The 14,559-nt window shown below is 38.6% G+C and overlaps 1 protein-coding gene across 1 annotated transcript in view; it reads left to right on the top strand.

Annotated features, from left to right (window-relative positions):
* Positions 1 to 14,559, top strand: part of FRAS1 (Fraser extracellular matrix complex subunit 1) — a 410,417-nt gene that overhangs the window by 15,144 nt on the left and 380,714 nt on the right. The window contains exon 2 of the mRNA XM_075203987.1: positions 8,725 to 8,756. Within this exon, the coding sequence (XP_075060088.1) occupies positions 8,725 to 8,756 (32 nt within the window). The remainder of the gene's footprint in view (positions 1 to 8,724; positions 8,757 to 14,559) is intronic.

Here is a 14,559-nt window from a genome sequence, read left to right as displayed (position 1 = left end):
AAAGTGTAGTCTATGAGCCAATTATAGATCTGGGAGATCATCCCGTTAGTGAGAGGGGAATGTAGACACATATACTCAAAGGAGGTCGGGACCCGGAGAACCTCCTGGGGGGGCATAGACATGGCAAAGTGTCGGACCTGGAAGTACTCAAAAAAAAAAAGCGGACGAAACGGTTAGTAGGAAATATTTTGTTATTAAAAGAGGGAGCAAAATGGACATATGCATGAAGTTAATGTACACTAATTGCATGAGCAAATTCCGTAGCGCTTTAGAATTGTTTATAAACCAGATTTGTTATAAAAAAGCCTTAGAACACTATAGGAAAAACATTACAAAATGTGCTTACACAGAAATATTACATTAATATATACAAGTTATTTTAACGCTTTCATCTTTTGCTCAATCCCTTACTGTGTCACACCTATAATTTATGTCAACATTTTTAGAAATGGCATATATTTAAACTTAATGTAAGTACTTGTAGTTGAAATAAAAAGCTGAAAGTAGCAAAAATGATTAAATGGGAAACTACAAAATAAATCAATATTTTCATTGTAACCACAATGGGAAAATGTGTCTGCTTTTGATTAAATCAGTGTTTGGAAATAAAACTTTTATTAGTTTATGGATTTCTATAATAGAGTTTTGTGTTTGGTCAATGTTTTTATTAAGATGTTGATGGTTAGATTATGATTAATATATCTTATTGGGCAATTGTTATTTTATTGTAACCTCTGACTTTAATGAATTTCTCATATTGAATATATGCTGCTCTATTCTGCTCACAATGTATTAATAATACAGATATTTTTCCTTCAAACTGTATTACTTGCTAATCTGGATGACTGTGCAAAGTGATTGTTTAGTCATTTGCTACATTATTCATTGAAGCTATTCTAAAATATTAATTTAAAAGATAGTTACACAAATGTTTATTTATTTTATTTTATATATATATTTTTATGGAGCTCTCTTCATATAATAATTCAGGTCTTTATTTAGAAAAACAGAGGTGGTAGAGCTCATTATATAGAGATGTATGACTGCCTAGTTAATCTGTTTGGCATCTCGCCTTGGCAGCTTATGTGAATAGTATATGATCCTCATATCTAAAGAGGGTTCTATTGAACCGAGGGTGGTTGAATTTTATTCTGTTTTGAGGGACAAGAGACAGTGTTTTTCGGTTACCATTTGACTAGCACCATATGTCCAGACAATACACTAGAATATGAGTAGGAACATTTTTAATTGTCAAGTTTTAATACTTCTGGCCATTGATCAAATTTCTTCTGTGTTCCAGTTGATCATAATCAAAAGTACTGTAGTGCCATTCAGATATGTTTCCGTTCGTAAGTTGGCTTTTTATCCTCATTCTTCCTATCATAATAGATATTATTTGTTTATTAATAGATTTTATCTAGGGAGAGACTTTTAGTGACAGCTGAGTTTCATTATTACTTATATTACCACTGACAAGGGGTTGTGGTCCGCACACTGACATCTCTGGTATATTTCCTTTGTTGCTATATGAATGAGAAACACGTCCATTTCGGTTGTAGCAAAAAATATTCCCATTTTCTGCTTCTAGTTTTTGAGAACAATTACCTGTGTATTTCTACAACTAGATAGATAATGGTGCTGGTCCAAAATGTTGGAGGTTATTGCCCACACATTCCAGGACTGGTCAGACTGGTGGTCAGTGGTCTAACACACTGCTGGCTGTAGTGCCTGTTCTAATAGCAATAAGCATTCTTTAAATTAGATAGTTTGGCTGGATAGTCTAGCTGGAAAAAAAAACAAGCTGTCCTGGCAACTGTATTGAGCACATGAGTGTCCAGTAGTCTTGGCTACTAATATTCAAAGTTACATTCAAGTATCCTTCAGGCACAAGTCGTTTCAAAAAGGTGCAAAGTTCCAGAGATACAATTATTGAGTCTTACTTCTATTACTATTCTATTAGCTATTACTTCTCCATCCCACGGAATGCTGCCCCACAATGCATTTGTGAATTCACATTTTGCTAAATCCATTGTATATGAACAGAGCTGGGATGAATGCAGTCAATTAATTCTGCTGTGTAATGTGTTTTGGGTAGGACTGGGAAAACGAGACTAAATTGGGCCAGCGAATCATGAAAAGTTAGTTATTAGTGGAGCCGTTTTGTTGCTAATCTTTTGATGCACTGTAATTGTCAAATTTCAAAATTGCCCAAACTGATTCTAGTCATTAAGTGCTGGTTAGTGCACTGTGCTCAAGCAATCTCACCTGGATTGCTTAAACCATCTTGGTACACTTTTATGTATTCCTCTGATCATCTTATGCTGGAATGTAAATATGTGATCCTTGCATAGGAATGCAGATGTTTAATGACGTAAGTTCCTGGATATATAGTTCAAAATTGCTGGCTGCATACTGTAATTGTCTTTGAACAATGATGATTCTTCATGACTCACTTTCATCAATTGTACATACTTGTCTGTAAGTATTCAAATGGTCCAGTTGCTAAATCAAAGAAAACTTTGCTCGATAACTGATAAGTATAGTATCAACAAACAATGAGATCTGTTTTATGGTTAATTTCTTGTGTACATTTGCAAGAAAAAGAAACACCAAAATCAAAGGAATATGTGTTTGCGGGCAGAGAACTGACATGGCATTGGAGTAATGGTGATAACAGGCACATTGCCTGGAGTTACAAGGGAAAAGGTTATGAACTCTTTTGCTGCACAATTTAACTTGTACACCTGGACCAAGATCTAATCAGACACTGTGCACTGTGTTATCATGTGCTATGTGCATAGTCCCTGGATGTTTTCGTGTTAATTGTTTAGGGTTTCCAGTATAGGTTCATATGGGCTTTTCCATGAAAACGCAACAAATTGCATAATTTAATTTTTTATATATTTTTTTTTTACTTGAATCTTGTACGGCAATTGGCTGTTTAAATTTTACTTGTGTAATCCAGCCAACAGATATTTTTCGTGTTTGGATGAGATAGCCTTGAACAGCTTCTTTCTATTGAAAGAAAATTTAAATTTGTAATGGTAGTTTGGTTTATTTTGGTATACTCACAATGTAATATGTGCATCAGTCTTATGTTGATTTAATGATCTCACCATGTAGAGCAGTGATTGTCAACCTGATACGCTTCAAGGGTCGCCTGTGTGACCCTCTAATGTTTAATTCAGTGTGACTTCTAGGTGACCAGATTGTTCAACAACTTTTGAAAGTTAGGTGTAAGGCTGGAAAAAGCAAACCGAAATTCTACGGTCAGGTTTCCATCCGTCAACCTGTTGCATTTTTTGTCTTTAATGTGCCCCATGATAGAGAATTGCTGTGAAACTACTTTGCAGCACATTGGTGCATAACCTTGCTCTAATGAATTATGTAGAAATTACACAGTTCATTGGTGGAGGAAGAAGAGAAATCCTGTAGTACAGACTGCACATCCTTCTTCCTGTGATCTCCAAGATGTGATGCTGGCGCTATGTGACCTCCCTGCATTGTGCACAGGAGGTCCCATAGTGCATACGTTGGCTGTTCCAGCGGAGCATAAATCAGGAAGGAGCTAGGGGGCTTCGCGTGAAGGCTCTACAGGCCGCCTGTTGCTTATAACTGATGTAGAGCGTTAATAAGTTGTATCTTACTTATAATCTGACTATACAGCTATAGCATCTTCAGGAAGAATAGGTTTCATGGGATTTCTACACAATTGGAAAAAGGTCATTCTCATAGAGATCTTCCTGAATAATTGATAAAGTGACCATTAAAGAACTAAGGATTGTCATGTTATTGATTGGTTATTAAAGGGTATAATGTTATAATCATGATAAAAACTCTACTGATCAACATATTGGCAAAGACAAGAAAGGATATTTTGCATTCTTTTGAAAATAAGTCGGCTATTTGTAGTTTTGATCTTTGACTTGCACTAAAGCATATGAGACAATCTGGTGGTTTTCATTTTGCTTTCTTGTGATCAGAGTGATCTTGCAGGAATGGAGACTACCTAATAAGATGTAGACACTGCATAACAAGTCTTAACTGTTTTTACAGCTGACCAACCATTATGCATGTCACACAACCTGACTCTGAATGTAATGACGACTATCATTTTCTTCTAATGTGGCTTCTGTGGTTGGTCTGCTGGCAGACATTTCAATCTCTCAGGGAAACTTATGTTGGAGTTGCATAAGACATGGGAAATGTTAGAAACATATAAAAAAACAAGGATCATCAAAGGTCTGCTAATACAACCTGTACTCTTTCTTCGGCTGCCAAGTGCAACTATTGTTGTCTCTGTGGCAAATCCCTTTGTTTCACACCCTATGTTACGGTACAATTACTCATAAGTAACAATACTGTTGCCTTTTATTTTGCAATATATAAAAAAAAATCTTCATAATTAACAACTTCAGCTATAATATATATATATATCACAGTTATTCTAGCCACAATGGCCAGTGTTCTCTCCCATTCTTCCAGCCGGGTGTCATTTAGAATCAGCCGTGTAGGGTTAGTTGTAATTCTTTTTTATAATATTGAAAAATGTTGGAGGTTATTGCCCACACATTCCAGGACTGGTCAGACTGGTGGTCAGTGGTCTAACACACTGCTGGCTGTAGTGCCTGTTCTAATAGCAATAAGCATTCTTTAAATGAGATAGTTTGGCTGGATAGTCTAGCTGGAAAAAAAACAAGCTGTCCTGGCAAAGCTGGGCCACTGTAAGCCTACTCATTATGTGTACTAGCCCCGGAATATGACCTTTTAGCAATGATTTAAAGGAAATAACTTAGTGGATGATATATACAGGACTACTGTGCAAGTCTACTCATTACGTTATTATAAGTGATAATATGTGCTTAGTATGTACCTTCCCATCTTGGGCACCAACCAAGTAAATAGTAATAATACATTTTGCTGTAATATTGTATTAACGTGTATGTTAGATCTAGTTTTCACTTAAAAAGATGCATTTTGAAAGTATATATAGTCCATGTAAGAATTGTGTAAATAGACAAATAGTTATGCATGAAATTGTGGCATTTTATAATTAATATGTTAAGTCCATTTCATCAGGATTACTTTACTGTAATTATTTCTTCCATAGTAGCTTTTTTTTATTTGCCAAGGGGACCGTACCCTCATAACAGGGACAATCTGAGATCAAATACTTATTTGGCTTACTAAAAGCAATTTTCAAAATAAATACCTCTTAAATCCAGATAAATGCTGTCAGTGCAAGTTCTGAACGACCCATTGATTGTGCTGCGCACCTGGCTGACTAGAGGACATAAAAGCAGAGAGATAGGAGAAATATCTTATGAACAGTTACGAAGTAACACATTTGTTTTATGTTATTATACTGTGACTTGGCAACACCAGCTATAGGACCAGTACAATATCATCATACAATGATCAATGACTATGTACCACAATATAAACATTAAGTGATCTATGACTTTATACCACATTCCTTTTCAAATCCATTTTTGTTGTACCTACCACTAAATTGTTCTTCCAACAAATTTGCATTAAAAAAATATACATTTCATGGAACTCTGGCTTTAATACCTCCCTGCAAAAATGCCAGTTTGGATGTGTGTTTCAAGCTGAAGAATAGCAGTCATTCAGCATTCATAAAATGTGTCTTTTTAGATTTGGACAGTGAGGGCAAACATCAGTCTGTCAATGCCACTCACTCTCCAAACATGGGATTTGCAATAACAGAAAGTTTTTTTTCCTCTTAAAGCTCTTGTTTGGTAAAACTGTTCTTGCATTGGGCAGCACGGTGGCGTAGTGGTTAGCACTTCTGCCTCACAGCACTGGGGTCATGAGTTCAATTCCCATCCATGGCCTTATCTGTGTGGAGTTTGTATGTTCTCCCCGTGTTTGCGTGGGTTTCCTCCGGGTGCTCCGATTTCCTCCCACACTCCAAAAACATACTGGTAGGTTAATTGGCTGCTATCTCTCTCTGTGTGTCTGTGTCTATATTAGGGAATTTAGACTGTAAGCTCCAATGGGGCAGGGACTGATGTGAATGAGTTCTCTGTACAGCGCTGCAGAATCAGTGGTGCTATATAAATAGATGGTGGTGATGATGATGATGATGATGCATTGTTCTAATGTGGTCTAAAATATATATATATCATTTTCATTTTCATTTTTATTTTATTGTATTTTTTTCCGTAGTGTAAACAATTCCATGAATATGTTTGCTATAGTATAAGAGTCTGTCTAGCTCATTTATATTTTACTAGGCAGAAGTCAAACATATTCAGTGCAAATATAATGTAATATTGAATGCAGCTTTATCTGGTGTTTGTTTTTGTATTACATATTTCACAGCTTTGCATATGCAGAACATCGTAGGAATCAATGCCTAGGTCTGCTGCATTTTGCCTTTATTCTCTTTGCACTGTATTGCAATCAGAACATAGAAGTAATTTAAAAAAAATCTAGGGAAACTACAGTCTAATATTGTATGTATAAGGTAAATACATTGATTTGTATAAATAACCTAAAATATTATTTCTAGAGGTGCACCACATTCAAGATTAATCTGACTACCAATTTATTAATTGTTCCCCTAAGGTCTTATGTGATCTTCAAATTTACACTAGAATATATCTGAACCATAGGGGATGCTTTACCGTTATCATCATCATTTTTTTATTTATATAGCGCCAACATATTCCGTAGCGCTTTACAATTGGGGACAAACATAGTAAACTAATAAACAAACTGGGTAAAACAGTTTGTTTATTAGTTAGTTATGGTATACTAACCTGTACCAACCCATCCTAAAGCTTAGGCCAGACTAGTACGCATTAGACTAGTAAAGTAAATGTCTGATTAGTTACTATAAGTACTTTTATATCACATTAGTAAATCATGAACTGCTTATTGAAATCATTATACCTTGGTCTATTTTTCTGTGTTTGCTTATTTGGACACTTTTTAGTCTTGTTTGCAGTGCCTTGGCAATGCTGACTATAAATAATAGTTTTAAATATTTTAGTACAGCAATAACAACTTTTTTCTAAATAGTTACTATGGTGAGACCAGTGAGGAAAGAAATGTTTGAAATAATTCATGACAATATAGTTTGGAACAGTTTTTGTTATACTTTTGCTCACCATCTCTATAGTTATTTTTGGTGCTCAGAGTAGAAACTTCTATGATAATACCCTAACAGACTAACTGTGACCTTTAGAGGGCAAACCACTTTACTTTCCTGTGCCTAGAGCAACAAATAAGAACATTTTGTCTGGAATTGATGGTGAATGAGGTTCAGCAACCCTTATACAGCATTAACAGAAGATAACACTGCTCTAAATGGCATTCAGGAGCAAAGATACAACATTAAAGGACAAAACATATATAAAATAATAGAATGTTGCCAGGTTTTGCTTTCTATTATTTTAAATAAATGAAGTCTAACCTCTTTTATGGGTGTAATTCAAAGTTTGTTTTTCCCAGAAACACTTTAGGTTTGGTTGACATCATCCATTTGTCCTGAAACCAAACACTTACTGGAGTTTACTGGAAAATTGCAGAAAAGTAGCATTGGGTAAAAGTTTTCTTGTGCTTGTTTCTGCATGCAGTGATGACGATGCACCCAAGTGTGGTACGGACATTGTCAAGGCCTATTGTGTTGGACTCTGCAAAAGCATACAGGGCAGCATTGTATTTTACATATTAGATCACAATGTCCCCATGTCATCTACACACCCTTCTATGGGGCACATTTATCAACACTCGCAAAATATGAAAAATACTTTTCAATCCTTATCGCATTGATAAGGATTGAACTATTTATCATATTTATTGAAAAAGCAATACAGGAACAGCAGTTCCGAAAAACTGCTATTCCTGTGAAGTGTAAAACATACTTACCACTGAATCTTCGTTCCCAAAGCAGCATGCGATGAACGGGGCTCCTCTTCTGACTCCAGTGCGCATGCGCCGAGTGAAACCCTCAGGCATGCGCACAAACATCTCTGCTCTGTCGCTGCAATTATAGTTGCAGAGAGCAAGTTGTGAGTGACAGGGAGGGATCATGTGATCCCTCCACACGTGCGCTGTTCAGCTCTGCTCTTCGGAGCAGAGCTGACAGCACTGAAACTTTTCAATTATGATAGTGTACGCCAGCTTGAGTTGGCATACATTAACATGTTTGAAAAGTTAATTTCATTTATTGTTAAATAGTGTTACTGAGCACTACCCATACATTGTTATGGGGAGTGCTCAGTAAAACAATAGGAGATGCAAAGCAGCAGATATCTATGATATCTGCTGCGATGCTAAAATCATAAATACCAATTTAGTGTTTAATCCCCGAAAACAACATTTTTCAGGGATTTTACAGGGGGGAAACATTTGATAAATAGGCCCCTATATATGATTTGTGTTTATATTATTATTCAGCTGTCAAGATCTGCAGAGGTTTGGGGTGTCTTATAAACAATGATGAGGATATTCATAGAATTTGAATAGTGTAATTGATATCTGTGAATTCACAGTCAGTAGGAAGGGGAACGAAAGGAAAAAATGATTTTAGTATTGGAGTGCCATATGTCAGTTACAATGTGACTCCTGCATTTTCCCTTGCCAACCAGTGGTCTAAAGCATTTAGAAGCCCCTTTCTGCTCACAGTGTAATATGTACATCATATAGAATAACTGTAAACTATTCTAATTGTGCTGTTTTTATTCCTCACAGGTGCCTGTGTCTTCCAGGGATCTTTGTTTGCGGTAAGTCCATTTGTCCAACTGTCCGAGATTTTGCTGTTGCATAGTGCAATTGTTTTTGGACACACAAAATCCATGTTTTAGGAATAAATACCAAATTCTTTTATATTTGCTTTATGGAATAACTAAATCCAGTTTGAAATTAAGTTGGATGGTATAGCATAGGATTAGGATAGCAGCATAGTGACAATTTTAGCTAATGAAAGTGTTAGCGCCTGTGTGCCCTGAATCGCAGGGAAATTGGGATATGTATTCAGACATTACAACACTAAACAAATCCAACTCTTGGTATAGATTCTTGGTCTCAGACCAAATCCTGGCCATGGCCACACACACCAGAGCTCAAGTAGAGTTGGACGCAAATTGCGTTTCTGGTGTATAAGCTTTTTTTTTTATGGTTGAGGCCATATGTAGACTGAGTCACATCTTGCTCTTACAGCTACTTGCGACCCATTACGGTTAAAGAAGTGTGTCACGGGCACTAGGAGTCTTTACCCAGGGATCACCAGGTGATAAGCTTACCAGAGCAGTATAGGTGGTAATATGGTACTCTGGTAGCGGGGTGATCACGGAACAGGAGACAGCAACTGATAGAGATGCTCGGGAAAGTCTATGACTAGCAGCACTGGTAATATATATGTAGTAATACACGAGGAACTGAATGGACAAAGGACACGTGAGGGTAGTCAGTGGTCTGCGGTAGCAAGTTGTACCACTGCTATAGTGAGGAGGAATGTCCAACAGAAACGAGGAGGTGATGAGAGTCAGCGGTCTGCGTTTAGCAAGTTGTACCGCTGTCTGGGTGAGAGGACACTGGAACAGGTGACACTAGTAACAGGAATCAGTGGTCTGCCTCTCGCAAGTTGTACCACTGAATATATATGTGAGGAGGAGCACGGGGAGAGACTGCAATACAGAGGATACACAGGCACCTTGAACTTGATCCACAATGACATGCACAATATCGTAATGACTGAACAGCACTGTAATAATACAAAGTCATAGAAACTATCCGGGCAAAAGATAACACAGTCAATGATGGCAAAAGTCTCAGCGGATAGTGAGCTCCAGAGGAGAACAACTCAGTCCAGCAAGATATGCAATACACCAGCACAGTCAATGAGAAGTATGCATACCGTGGTTCAGGAGCAGGCTGTCAGACAGGAGTGCAGAGATACCTGAACGGCTGGAGGCCGGCAGGATGCGAAGTCCCTGGAGGGTGAAGCGGTAATCAAGTAGGTGCAGCGCACAGGTAGGTAGACCAGCAGGGGAACAAATACTCAGGAAGCAGTAGTATGTAGAACTGGACTCCTGGAGGACCCTGAAGAGTAGCGATGGTCTAGACGAGATGAAAGCAGTGAGGCGCAGATCCAATGCAGACTGGCGAGTAGAGACCAGCAGGAACACTGAGAAGCACGGAGAGCGGATCAGCTGCTGCAGACACGAGTAGAACTGAGGAGTAGCAGCCAGCAGGACTCTGCAGGTACACGGAGGTAGCGGATAGCAACCAACAGGTGCAGCCACGATGAACACGGGAGAGTAGAGCTGAGCTGGAACTGTTGAGCACGGAGAGCAGCGGATAGGAATCAGTTGTAGCAGTCTCGAGGAAACACGGGAGAGTTGAGATGAGCTGAAGACTGTAGTGCACGGAGGCAGAGGATAGGAATCAGCTAACAGTCACGATGAAACACAGGAGAGTTGAAGTAGTCTGAGGACTGTAGTGCACGGAGGCAGCGGATAGGAATCAGCTAACAGTCACGATGAAACATAGGAGAGTTGAAGTGGTCTGAAGACTGTAGTGCACGGAGGCAGCGGATAGGAATCAGCTAACAGTCACGATGAAACACAGGAGAGTTGAAGTGGTCTGAAGACTGTAGTGCACGGAGGCAGCGGATAGGAATCAGCTAACAGTCACGATGAAACACAGGAGAGTTGAAGTGGTCTGAAGACTGTAGTGCACGGAGGCAGCGGATAGGAATTAGCTAACAGTCACGATGAAACACAGGAGAGTTGAAGTGGTCTGAAGACTGTAGTGCACGGAGGCAGCGGATAGGAATCAGCTAACAGTCACGATGAAACACAGGAGAGTTGAAGTGGTCTGAAGACTGTAGTGCACGGAGGCAGCGGATAGGAATCAGCTAACAGTCACGATGAAACACAGGAGAGTTGAAGTGGTCTGAAGACTGTAGTGCACGGAGGCAGCGGATAGGAATTAGCTAACAGTCACGATGAAACACAGGAGAGTTGAAGTGGTCTGAAGACTGTAGTGCACGGAGGCAGCGGATAGGAATCAGCTAACAGTCACGATGAAACACAGGAGAGTTGAAGTGGTCTGAAGACTGTAGTGCACGGAGGCAGCGGATAGGAATCAGCTAACAGTTACGATGAAACACAGGAGAGTTGAAGTGGTCTGAAGACTGTAGTGCACGGAGGCAGCGGATAGGAATCAGCTAACAGTCACGATGAAACACAGCAGAGTTGAAGTGGTCTGAAGACTGTAGTGCACGGAGGCAGCGGATAGGAATCAGCTAACAGCCACGATGAAACATAGGAGAGTTGAAGTGGTCTGGAAACCACAGGAGTAGAAGTGGTCTGGAAACCACAGGAATCAGCAGCGCTGAATACACGAGGAAACACAGGAACACCTTCAGAGGCTCATGGGGAATGAGACTCCAAGATCAGGCCACGAGGTATGGACAGCAGGTGCTTTAAATAGGGAGTGTTGCCTGATCAGCCAATTAAGTTAAAGGAACAGGTACTGAAGGTTTTGAAAGGGCTGCGCATGCGCAGACCCTCAGGATGGTGGACGGCCACGGTTCCTAAACACACGGGAAGAAGCACTCAGTCTGGTGAGTGACAAAGTGGAACTGGGAATGGAGGGGGCGTGTAGGGGTGTATTGGAGCAAATGCGAATTATGTAGACTGAGAATCGGATGCTTAATCGTCTGTCAGGAGTCGGAAAACTTATGGGTACTGGACCACTGGTGTAAGAGGATTATCAGTTTAGAAGCATTCCAGCTAAACATACTTGTGTAAAATAGGTCTTTATTTCAGATGCAGTTTACATCTGTGTTTTATATAGAGGTTGCATCCAACTCTATATAAGACCTACTGTGATGTAGACCATTAGGCATCTTTAGCCCTACTTGTTGGCTAAATAACGCATTTATGGACTACGAAAATTCTGATATAATTTTGACCTGGATCTGTCAGATGTTGTTCATGAGGGACAGTATCTACATTTGGAAGATCACTGCATCTATCATGCATGTGGCCAATGTGGTGAAACGAGGTATTAATATCATCCTAACCAGCCTGTCCCTCATTTTTCACATAATATGGATTATAGCAAAAACTTTTTAGAGCCCTTACTTTTGTTCCCCAGCTTAACAGAGTAGAACTGCAGTGTCTAATTACATGTGGCTAAGGGGACATTGTAGTTCATTGTAAATATGTATATAGGTTATTGTATATTGTTGATGTGGCAGTGAGGTTGCTATGCATTGTCCTTAAAGTGAAGCCAGGTGGCTTATGGGGAAAGATCAGGTGGTGTCCAGGATACAGGTCAGGAGGCTGGAGCTGCATTCATTCTTCCCCCTCCATCCTCTACAGGAAGCATGGAACAGCTGGGGACCCTGTGACAATACAAAGTAGTGTAAGGGGTTAATTTTAGGAGGGGCTGACTGCTACCCTACCTTTTGGAGGTGGGGAGGCCAGATAGTATACATTGTTCTCCATAGGATTAGTCAAGATGTTTTGTCTGCAGATCCAGGCCCTATCAATGTTTAAAGAGAGGGACCCAGGAGTTTGCCCAGGGAGGGGAGAGCACTGTGGAAATTTGACCCTAGATATAAGGAGCCACTCCAGGGGGGGGGGGGGGGGATATTCACTCTGAGGAATGATTCATGGAAGGTGCAATGTAGCTGGATTTGAGTTTTTGTTCTCTACCAATGGACTAGAGCTGCAGCTAAGTGAAGAACTCCATGGGTCTTTAAGTCAGGACATCCAGGTGACTGTAGCTCCTGAAGCTAATGGGGTAAGGGACAGATGATGTGGTAAACCTGACTGGCATTTATTTACTGTGTGTACATAATTTTCTAGTGTTGTTTTTATTACATTAAATGTACTGTTGTACTTTTCTAACTGTGTTTGCCTGAGTTGCTGATAAGAACCTTAGAAGGTACTGGGTAGGCTTCCCTGACCTAGGAAAGTACCCGTGGCTGGACAGCCAGAGTGAAGTGGGTAGAATTGGGCCAGAAAACCCGGTATGTTCACAGCCAATGACAGACCAAGTTAATGGTGCCCCAATAGAGCTACACAACCTGATCTTTCATATTTGGGCATACATATGTACGGCCAACTCTAACTGAAATTTGGCAGTGTCTGGGTACCTTAAGTTTTTTTTCACCATGAACATACTAATAGAGATAAAATAAAACAACATTTAATATTCAATCATGAAAAACATTTACAAATAAAATGCATTGATTTTGAATGCTACATGAATGTTTTAAAATGCAAATATGTATGCATGTCATTAAATGAAATGTTGAACCTGTGGCAGAGGGAGAATTAATCTTTGACTGAACCAATTTACATTTGATGTTAAATTCAATATTCGTAATGTTCATTTCCAGGCTTCTTTGACAAGGTGGATTAAATACCTTTTCCATTTATTGCATGCTTTTAGATGTTTTTATATATTATGCTTATAATGAGGAATCATTGAATAGTCATCAGATGACTAAAGAACAAGCCAGTTAAAATTTTTCTGTTTTTTGTTCTACCGGATTCACTAAGTCACTAAGCCTGTTTGCTTGCTATTAGTTCCTGCCTAGTTAAAATACGGATTGGCAACTACTAATGATTTGTTTACAGCACAACTGTATAATTGTCCTGTAAAATCAATTTATTTTACACTTTGAGTAGGGATTTCAGATTAGTAATGACTTCGCAACCCAGCTAAAATTGCCACTTATATTTTCTTTATATGAACTACCCGAGATAACACTGTCCCGTTCGATATTGAGACTTGATAGTGTACATTTAAAGATATGTTGTAAAAGAACATTACTGGAATTCTTATCTTTTCCTAGAGGAATGACGAACGGTCACTCCAAATAACCTCATCAATAATTCTACATGAAATTCCTGTACAAGGACCTTTATCTTTTCACATTACAATCCTAGAAAATGACTACTGAACTAGATAAATATTTTATATTCCACTTCACCTACTGAAAGGCTTGGCCCAGAGACACCGTTAATGGTGCACATGTTATTTAAAAACAGTGTATTTATCTATGCATATTTCATTACTGTAGTGCAATATTGTATACTCAGTGCTCTGAATTGGTGATATGAGAGTGAAAATGCAAATATCATATTTTGTATTTATATTGAAAAAAATCAGTTCACCAACACAAAAAATGATAAAGTTTCACCAGAAATTGTAAGTGATAAAAGGTGAAATATAATATCTATATTAAAACAACAACAACAACAACAACAATAACAGAACTGTTAGCCTGAAGTTACTTGCCCTCAATACTGTTGTAAGACCAAAATAGCCAGTGATTAAGGTCTCAGAATCCTGTAGCTCCCACAAGTTTTTAAATTACAGAAATGTCTAATTTGACTTAGGGTATGTGTTTTCTCCAAACAAAACTGCATGTTAAACATATTTTTTCAGATCCATTTTTATAGCCTACATTTTGTTATTACTTTCAACATAGGATAGCATTATCTGCTTTTTGGTACTGTTTTTTAAGAAAAGAAAAAAAAAAGATGAAAGGTGGTGGAATAA

This window comes from Mixophyes fleayi, chromosome 1, assembly GCF_038048845.1.
Source record: "Mixophyes fleayi isolate aMixFle1 chromosome 1, aMixFle1.hap1, whole genome shotgun sequence".
Lineage (NCBI taxonomy): Eukaryota > Metazoa > Chordata > Amphibia > Anura > Limnodynastidae > Mixophyes > Mixophyes fleayi.
The sequence above is the reverse complement of the archived record's forward strand: the minus strand, read 5'-3'. Positions and strand labels throughout refer to the sequence as shown.